Source organism: Gossypium hirsutum, chromosome D03 (assembly GCF_007990345.1).
Source record: "Gossypium hirsutum isolate 1008001.06 chromosome D03, Gossypium_hirsutum_v2.1, whole genome shotgun sequence".
Taxonomy (NCBI): Eukaryota; Viridiplantae; Streptophyta; class Magnoliopsida; order Malvales; family Malvaceae; genus Gossypium; species Gossypium hirsutum.
Genome location: NC_053439.1, coordinates 13,016,568 through 13,027,310, shown reverse-complemented (window position 1 = coordinate 13,027,310; position 10,743 = coordinate 13,016,568). Strand labels below are relative to the sequence as shown.

At 32.1% G+C, this 10,743-nt stretch overlaps 1 protein-coding gene across 1 annotated transcript; it reads right to left on the bottom strand.

Annotated features, from left to right (window-relative positions):
• Positions 1–787: 787 nt before the first annotated feature.
• Positions 788–1,450, bottom strand: LOC121215396 (uncharacterized). The gene has a single exon (XM_041089860.1). The coding sequence runs from the start codon at positions 1,448–1,450 to the stop codon at positions 788–790; it is 663 nt and encodes a 220-aa protein (XP_040945794.1).
• Between the last annotated feature and the right edge of the window lie 9,293 nt (positions 1,451–10,743).

Sequence of the window (10,743 nt, the reverse complement as noted above, 5' to 3'; positions counted from 1 at the left end):
AATTCTTCCTAAAAAATTATGGTTGCAATCGCAGGTGCGATAATAAATATCAGATGTAATACTACGATATATTATATTTTTAAAGAATAGAATTTAAATTCAAATTTTAAAAATCACATAATTGGGAGGAATAAATATAAAATTTGAAAAAAATTAATTTTTATAAACAATAAAATATGCATAGAAAATAAATTGATTAAATAAAAAGGATAACATGATTTAGATGAAGAATAATTTTTTTTCTAGATTATGATTTTATTTGTTTTTCTTGGATAGAAGGTAAAAGTTTATTAAGTATTACAAATGCTTTTTAATAAATATATAGTTTTTAATAAAAACAATGCTTAATATATATATTTTTTGAGATAAAATTGGAATGCATTTAAAGAGGAGATGACGTGGTACACTTATCTAGAGCCTGTACTCAACAGCTGTCCTAATAGCTGTCATGAAAGCACTGGTAACCGAGGCGGTGCCTCAGGTTTTCCTAAAAAATTAAAAGAAAAAAAGAAATTGAAAGGCCTCGGATAAAATCCTAAACAAGCAAAACCTAAAAGAAGAAAAAAACTGAAGAAAACTAAAATCTATCGTATTTCTAAAACACATTTCCTCTTCTTTGCATCTATAGATGTTTTAATGGAGTATATTGGCTGTACCTTTCCATAACTGTAAATAATCCTATTGAAGCGCCATACTAGATTTCTCCTAAATCTGAATTTATCAGAGGGCAGTAAAGACAATCTTTTTTGTAGTGCATCTCTGGACTCAAGACAGAAATGGCCCTTTTCTACCGATTCAAAAAACTTCTTTGGTCATTGGCCATGGTGGGTTTAACCTCTATTGGTACCTCTTCGATCCAATAGAACGGGCTAGTCAGATTGTACCCTCGAGTTGCAAGGGCGTGCGCTGCTTCATTTGTCTTTCGAGGGGTAAAATCAAACGATAAGTTAATGAAACTAAATCTTTTTCTTTGGATTTCATTAATAATGTTGTCAATCATCGATCTATCCACTAAGTCTGATTTAAGCTTTTTAATGACTGTAAGAGCATCACCTTCTACAACCAAATCTTGAAAGCCCATTTCTTCCTCAGATATGATGGCTTGAAGACACGCTTTCGCTTCTATAGTGGTCGGATCCCCTGTTCTTCGTAGAGGGTAAGTACATGCTCCCATTACAAGCCCTTCATGGTTTATTATAATGATTCCCGCTGTTGCTGTCATGCCTTGTTGTGAAAAAGCTGCGTCGAAATTGGCTTTAACTTGTTCTGCCTTGGGAGGTTTCCAGAATTCCTCTCTTGGATTAATTCTGGTTTCTGTTAATGAGTTAACTTGTTCTAATTCTCGTAAATAAGCTCTAATAAAACCCACAACCTCTTGTACCCTTCCCTTTTTTCCTTCGTGGTAAAGTCTATTTCTATTATACCAGACTGCCCAAATAGAAATTGCCATGGTTGCACATACTTTAATATTATTCATGTAAACGAAAGAGGCTGACCATTGTTTCCATGTGTGATTTGTGTTTATGTGCGAGATGTTCAAACCAACTTCCTGCTGGACCTGTTTTGTGAATTCGCAATCTCGAAAAAGGTGTTCCATAGTTTCTTCTCCAACTGAGCAGACTGGACATACAACACCGTTCCTGAGTCTTCAAAGTTTAAGGATACTGAGTGTCGAAAGAAAAGTGTTAGGGACTCTCCACAGATGTATTTCTATTTTACTTGGGATCGGAAGATTCCAAAGCTTTTTAAAATAATCTTTTTTGTTGATTTGGTCTGTAACATGATCCTATAGTAGTAGAGTCTTAGTCATTAGCCATTTAAAGCCACTCTGAATTGCATACTCGCCTGATTTGTCCCCTCGCCATACTAGAACATCCGGTTGAGTCCTGCTTACCAATGGAATAGACAGGACTACTTCAGCTTGATCCCTTTCTAGTAAGTTCCTGATTGCCTCGTAGTTCCATGAAAACGAGTCTTTATTAATTAGATCAGCTACTTTGGAATAGTTGATATTTATGTGTTAATTCTTTACTCTTCTATCATCAGGGGTGGGTAGCCAAGAATCATTCCAGATGTTTGTTGATTCACCGTTCCCCATCCTCCAGCCTATTCCTTCTTTTAATAAGCTTCATGCGTTCCAAATGCTGCGCCAGGTAAAAGAGGGGTAAGCTCCTAACCTTGCATTTAAAAACTTATCACGCGGATAATATTTGAACTTCATAACGCACGCAAACAAAGAAACAAGTTAGGTGATTAGTCTCCATCCCTGTTTAGCCAACATGGTCGTATTAAACATTGCTAAATCTCTAAACCCTATACCTCCAAACGCTTTCGTACTACACATCACAAACCAATTACACTAGTGAATGCCTTTATTAGTTTTTAAATTGCACCACCAAAATTTACTCATCAGATTTTCTAATTATTTGCAAAGCAATACTGGTAATTTAAAACACTGCACGACGTATATCGGAAGTGCTTGTAAAATTGATTTAATAAAAACTTCTTTACCACCAAAGGACAAATTACAGATACTCCAATTCTTCGATTTTTGATTAACTCTTTCTTTTAGTTCTAGGAATACAACCTTCTTTCTCCTCCCTACCATTGTTGGTAAACCCATATATTTTTCCAGATTATTTGAAATTCGGACCCCCAAAACTCCCCCTATTTGCTCTTTAAGGACGTCTTGACATTTTACTGAAGTAAATCAATGAATTCTCGAAATTCACCAGTTGTCCAAAAATACTTTCGTATTCATTAACTACTGATTTCATTGAAGTTGCGCCTTCCATTGTTGCTTTCCCAAATAATATGCTGTCATCAGCAAAGAAAAGATGGGTGATAGCTAGCTCACCTCTGCCCACTCTAGCCCCTTCAATTTTTCTTTCCCTTTTAGCCTTATTTAGGAGCTTAGAGAAGCCTTCTACACATATGATAAATAAGCATGGGCTTAATGGATCTCCTTGTCTAATTCCTCTTGTTCGCTTGAATTTTTTCCCTTAAATCCCATTAAGTACTACCGAGTATGAAACTATTTTTACGCACCTCATTATTAGATCTATCCAACTATTGCAAAAGCCTAACATTTTCATCATGTTTTCAAGATAGTTCCATTTTACTCTGTCATAGGCTTTGCTCATGTCCAATTTTAAGGAAAAATATCATGTGCCTCCTCTTTTCTTTTTATTTTTTGAAGGAATGTAAAATTTCATAAGCTATCAGAATGTTATCAGTTATTTGTCTTCCTGGGACAAATGCACCTTGTGTTTCTTCAATACATAATTATAGCACCCTTCGAAATCTATTAACCACCATTTTTGAGATCAATTTGTAGATGATCTTACAAAGACTTATGGGTTTGAACTGTCCCAAATTCGTAGGGGCTTGTACCTTAGGGTTAAGCACAATATTGGTTTTGTTAATTTCCTCAAAATTCTTCCCATTATTCAGCACTTGGAGGCAATAATTAATAACGTCTTTTCCTATAATATGCCAAAATTTTTGGTAGAAGAACGCTGGGTATCCATCTTTTCCTGATGCTTTGAGAGGTGCTATACTTTTTAAAGCTTCCACCACCTCTTCTTTTGGGTAGAAGAACCTTTATTTGTATTTTTTTTTTGTGTTGGGTTGTAAAATTATGGAAGAAAGTAGTGTTTCGATCCTCCATGCTTAACCAATTAGCTCTTGCCCGTTGTTCCCAAAATAATTCTTCCTTATCGGCTTCCATGTTGAGTGCTAGTTTAACTTCTGTTAATTCAGCCAAGATGTCTTCATTTAGATCTTCTTTCTTTAAATTGTTAAGTCGCAATTTTAATTCCTTTCTGGTCTTCCATCTGGATCTGCTACTAGAGTTATCCCAAGATTTCAATTTCAATTTCAATTTCAGATCTTCTAATTTCTCTGGCAGATCCCTTTCTCCCAAATCCCATCCTTGACTGATTAACTCATCAAAATCATTTTCCAGCACCCAGTTAGTATTGAATCTCGATAGGCTTTTACTGTTCTCAAAATTTCCTCTTCCATGCGTCATTATATTAAGGATTATAGGACAGTGATCAGAAATACTATGACACTTATGTTGAACTAAAAAAAAATGCAAAAACCTTTCCCACCATAATGGATTTGCCACCCCTCTATCAAGTCTTTCACGAATGTTATTGCTTGGAAGTCTATCTCGTTCCCACGTAAACCATTGACCTGAAAAGCCTAAATCATTCAACTCACAATCTTCTAAAGCCTCTCTAAATGCCAAAATTTGTCTTTCCTCCCTTAACCTACCCCCTCTTTTTTCAAACGAGAAGAGTATTTCATCAAAATCCCCCATAACAAGCCATGGTAACTGGTTGCTTCTTTTTAATTGTCTAAGGAGGCTCCATGAATCCTTCACTTTATGCTCAATTAGCGAACCATAAAAACCTATAGAGTGCCAATATTTTTCTCCACTATTTTCCGTAACTTCAATGTCAATATGAGATCTAGAATAGCTTCTCAATTTAACAATTACTCCTTCCTTCTAGCCAAGAGAAAGTCCCCCTTTCGATCCGTCCGCACACACATCAATTCCGTTTACATAGCCATATATTTTTCTTATTGCTTTAATTCTTTTTTAATTGAATTTTGTCTCAATTAGAAACAAAATTTAAGGCTGAAGCTGTCTCAAGCTATTTTTGAGACCTTTTACTGTTGGCGGCTGCCCTAGGCCACGAACATTCCAGCTTAAGATTTTCATTGCATCTGGTCAGCCTGCTTATTAGCGGTCCCCGATATCTCATTATTAATTGAAGAACTTGAGCGGGTATTTTGATGAGTCCCTTCAATTTGTTGAATCATCTATCTTTTCTTTCCATCAACAGGTCTGATTGGTGTTTCTTCGAGTACCTCATTAGCTTCTATTATCATATTATACGTTACCTCGTTTTAACACCTTTGGTTTACAATTTCATTAACCTGATTAATCCTATTATATCTTCTACTTAATTCCTTTTCCAAGCCTTTTCCTCTCACATTATGAAATTCATTCTCTCCTTGAGATCACATTTGACTCCTTTTACAAATTTCTTCTAGGTCCATGTCACTTTTGATTACCTCTTTTGTTTCCTCCTAATGCCATTTACTTACAGTTATCAATTCCCTCATTGGTGCCGCTCTCAAAGAAATATCCCAACCAAATTCAACTTCTTGAGATCTCAATGAAATACAGAGAGGACAGAAGCTTTCACCGTGCCCTAGACACCCACACAGGAAACAGAATTGAAAAGTCTTTCATATTGAAAAGTAGCATAAGTTGACTTATCTTTGTCATACACTATTCGTTTCTTTCTTTTTAAGGGGCTTCGGACATTCAAACATACTTATATGCGCATGATCTTACGTAAACCCTTTGTTAAAATCTTTGTATCATAATCCAAAAATTCCCCAATAAAGTTTCCCAATTATCTTGCCATGCCTTCTGACATTGAACCCAATGGTAGATCATGTATTTGCACCCAAAAGTTTATGTAATGAAGGGGAACAAGTAACGGATCCTCCCCTTTCATTAATTTATGAAATATTATTAGGTGTCAATTAAAAAACCAAGGAATACAATCGATCAACCTTTTTAAATCAACTTCATTGTAGAATCGAAATGGAATCCATTTTTCCTCGATCTATGTTATGGTAACACTTTAAATAGGATGCCATAATTCAGAAAGAACGTTCCTTTAGGAGGGAAAGTGGATTGAACTATTTGTTAGCACCTTGCTTACTAGGCAGAGCCTGAAGTCCTCGTCTCCTTCGTCGATCTCCTCTTGTCCTGCAACAGGGTTGTCTTCCAAATCGTCTAAATTTAGATTTGCGAGATCTGATTCCATGCCTGTAATGGACAATCCTCTCTTACGATTTCTAATTCAAACTTAAAACCCTAAAAATTGGGTACAAATTGGGAAAATCCCAAACCTACAAGTCGGTAGACAGAAACAGAGAAAACCTAATCGTAGGTACGTAACAATGCTTAATATATTAGTTGAAATGTGTTGGGTTGTTTTTTTTCTCATATGGTATTTGTGTTTTTTATTTATTCGTTGTTGTATTTATATTTGATAGAAACTATATGTTTTGATACCTATAAATAACAATGCTAATTTTTTAGTTTTTAATTCGAGTTTTAGAATTGATTTGATGAAGATTCATAATTTATTAATAATATTAGCAACTAACTTTTATCAAATCAACTTAAAACTCGAATTAAACACTAAAAAATTAATATCATTACTTGTGAATATTGAAACATACAACTTTTACCAAAAATATTTATTATATTGAAAAAAACACAATAATCAAATTAAATACCAATTTATATATGAAGGTAAAAAACAATATAAAATAAATGTTTTATACGATATTTATTTATAGAATATAAGAGTGGAAACTTTTTTATTTTAAGAATAGTTGAAAATTATGGTTAGGTAGGGGGTCTGATTTTTTCTTTGTGGGAAGGAAAATGTTTTTCAAACAAACGTCAAAATCATCATCCTCCATTAATGAATAAGATGAACACCGGTCATTTTGATTATATTCATTTTGAAATTTTAATCAAATAAAATATCTTAAACATTTTCAAATTTCAAATTATGAGTATAAATAAATTTGTTGCTACCAATACTGAATGTCATCTTCCTACTTTCTCTCAAAACTTCACCCACGGTGGATAAAATATATTTTTCAAGAATTTTGTTTTATCTTTTATATTTATAATTCTTGGGGTAAATTATGCTTAATATTGTTAAATTATTAGTAAGTTTATGTTTTGGTCACTTAACTTTAAAATGTTACAAAATGATCATTTAAATATTCAAAAGTTTTCAAGAAAGTTGTTTGGATTTTTGTTTGGAGATTTGTGACATTCAAAATTATTTCTAAAAAAAACTGAATTGTAGAAGAGAAAGAGAATGTGAGCTTTTGATTAGTTCAAGCGATACGAACAAAGAAGAGGTCATACAACAACGATTTTAACAATCAAGTGACATGAAAACTTTTGAATTGTTCAGTGACCATTTTGTAACTTTTTGAAGTTGAGTGACCAAAACATAAACTTACTAATAGTTTAATAACATTGGGTATAGTTTATAATGAGATGGAGTAAAAGGGCCAAGACAATAATGTTAGTTTGGAGGGGTTAAAATGTAACACCCCTAACCTGTATCCTTCTCCTCCAAAATAGGGTTATAGAGCATTACCGGAGTTAATAAATTAATTTTCAAACATTTCATTTCATCAAGCATTCATATTTATGACCAATTAAAATCAAAACATTTATGAGCTAACATTAATCAATTTAACTTATACAAGTCATTATAACCAGAATCAAATCATCCAAAATTACCAATAGAACCAATGGATAATGTGATATATCTCCAACAAGCTTCCAACCCAATCGAGCTTCTGATAATCATTTAAATGCATCAAATAATTATACATATTACCAATAATAATTCGATTCCAATAATAAAACACGCATATAAATATAATATTCATTACTAAATAACATTCACTTCAATTAAAATTATATAGAATATAGCTCATACGAGCTCACCGGACTAAATTGCAGAAATACCAAAATTTAGGGATATTTTGAAAATTTTCTATTTTTCTCATATTTCCACCCAATATTGTTCTAAATTTCATTCAATTTTGTAATTTAGATAAATAAACAATCCATTTCATGCAAATTGGTCACTTTTTGATATTTTTACAAATTTACCCTTAAAGTTTCACATTTGTTCAATTTAGTCCCTGAACCTAAAACATGTAAATTGGTCATTTTTAATGAAAACTCATGCTAGTTAAATAATCATATATTTTCCTCCTCCTCCTCCTATCCATTCCACATCCTTAATGTATATAACATGCTTATAGGTAACATTATCTATAATTTCACCATTTACTTATATATATTCATTCAAAGCTATCCACTTGAGTCGTAGTCACTAAATTATTTATATCTTGAGATAAAGAACTCCAAATTAAGATCCGTAACTTTTATCTAAAACTAGACTCAAATATGTTCTTACCATAAAATTTTCAGAATTTTTGGCTTAGCCAATAAGTTCAGTTTATTCTTTAAAGTCATCCCTATTCTGCTGTCTAACAGTTCCGACCCTTCTTCACTAAAAAATAATTATCTCGTCGTACAGAATTCTAATGATGTTTCCATTTGTTTCTATTGAAAATAGACTCATTAAGTATTTAAAAATATAAATTTAAGCCTCTAATTATTTTTCTCCAATTTTTTATGATTTTCCAAAGTTAGTACAGGGGAACCCCAAATCATTCTGACCTTGTCTCACAAAATTTATTATATCTCATGATTTACAATTCTATTGCTTACACCGTTTCTTCTATAAGAAACTAGACTCAATAAGATTTAATTTCATATTTTATTCATCCTCTAATTAGATTTTCACAATTTATGGTGATTTTTCAAAGTTAACCTACTGCTGCTGTCCAAAACTGTTTTAGTGCAAAATATTGATTACTAAATTTATAACACTCTTATTCTCCTTCTCTACACTATTTCTCATCACTTTCTCTTATTTTCTCTTCACTAACATATCAAGAACATAAAACCTTATATAATAAAATCCTACATTAACATCAATTTCATACTTTTTCAATAATATCAAACTCAAAAATAGATTGAAATCTTGATGTTCTTACCTTGCTCAATTGATTTTAATTTTTAACTTGATTTTCTCTCTCCTCCAGCCTCTATTTCTTGAATCTAACTTGATATTCTAGCTCCTCATAGTCTCCTTGTTATCTTTCTCTCTTGATGGATATGGAAATTCTTTTGATTTTTAGGTGAAAATGGTAATTTTTTTGAAGGAGGGACCAAATTCTAAATAAAGCAAAACTTTCTTTCTTTCTCTCTTCTCCTCACGTTGGATGCATGGAAGATGATGGGTTGGTTGGTTTTTTTTTTCATCTTTCTTTCCACATATATATACTAAACAATAAAATAATAAAATATTATTTAAAAATCAAATTAAAATATTAATAAACTAATATTTATTTATTTATTTATTCTAAAATATCTCCAACATCATCATTATCTTCTAGATTTCTCTCTCTTCTAAATGACTATTTTGCCCTTTATGATCTTTTAAAATTTCATCTTTGAGTCATCACTTAGTTTGGTAAAATTACGATTTAGTCCCTCAAAATTCTTCACCTTTTTCAATTTGGTCCTAATCCATCCATTTTTCTTAGTTTCTAGATCATTCCAACCTTAAAATATTTACACCTTTGGTCCTTCAACTTTTTTGTATTAACACTTTAACCCCTCAAATTTTGAATATTTACTCTTGACCCACAAAACTTTTCTCACTTTTGCGATTTAATCCTTTCTTGAATTAATATGTCATAATATACTTCCCAATGTTGACATAACTCAATATTACCCTTTTTTATCACTTTATTTACTTATTTTACTATACCAAGGATAATATCTTACTGTAGAAATTTTCAAAATATTACATTTGTGGTCCCAAAACCACTGTTCCAACTAGGCCCAATTTCAGGCTGTTACAACTCTCCCCCTTTAGGGATTTTCGTCCCCGAAAATCTTACCAAGAGAAGTTACTTGTAACTCTTATAAAACACTTTCACTAACTTTCCAGAATCACTAATCGATTTAATCTCATATACCTCTTTCCAATAAATATATCTCTATATCATACTTTCTGAAATATAGATTTTTCATTTCGACTATCCGTCTTTATACTCGTGAATACGCATGCTTAAATACATACAACTCAAATCATATCTCGATAAATTAGTTCACTCTAATAAAACAATTGAGTTGATTTCAACTATCGAACATTAACATATCAAAATACTCTTTTCTTCATGTTGAGAATATGTCTCAAACACACAATCTTTCAACATTTTTTTAGCATGCAAATCACCAGAATCACCACATTTTAGCTTTGGAATTTCATCGTAGCAAAACAATACACTTTCTAAATATGCATGCAAAAGAGAACAATAACCGATCACAAACCGACCATCCAATAGAGCTTTCGTCTGACATTATAATTAGCTAACATTCTCATAACATAAGAACTCTATTAAAAACTGAACAATTATACACATATCTCTGAGGATAAAAGAATATATATAGAATATCCAGAAAAAAAATCATCGTGTTCATTTTGATTGTAATCGTCACATATAGGCATTTTTACCACTTAATTATCATTTCTCTCACTAATTTTGTTATCACGGACCTCACATTATTCCATTCACTAACAATCTAATATTTCTTTAAAAATTTAGTTCAATTTCACTGTTCAATATGGTTTATCACGTAAAATTTGCTTAACACTTACCACAATTTGTCAAATTAGAGAACGTCTTACGGAATTGAGTACCTCGTTTTCTCGATGCCATAGTCCAACTATGATCTTACATGTAATCACATATCATATAACGATGCCATAGCCCAGCTATGGTCCTATACGGAATCACATATCACTTACCGAAAGTACTCATTCCTGCGTTCTACTCAATTTAATCTTCCAATTCAATTTCCAGCAAGCTGATTTTCTGCGTCATGGTCACTAATTTATTTTTATCTGGAGTTATAGGGCTTCAAATTAAATTTCGTAAATTTTCCCCAAAACTAAACTCATATACCTCTCCACCATAAAATTTTCAGAATTTTTAGTTTAGCAAATTAGTACAGTTTATTCTCTAAAG

Excerpts from the sequence above, each read along its gene's own strand:
- LOC121215396 (XM_041089860.1), bottom strand. The coding sequence starts at position 1,450 with ATGGCAATTTCTATTTGGGCAGTCTGGTATAATAGAAATAGACTTTAC.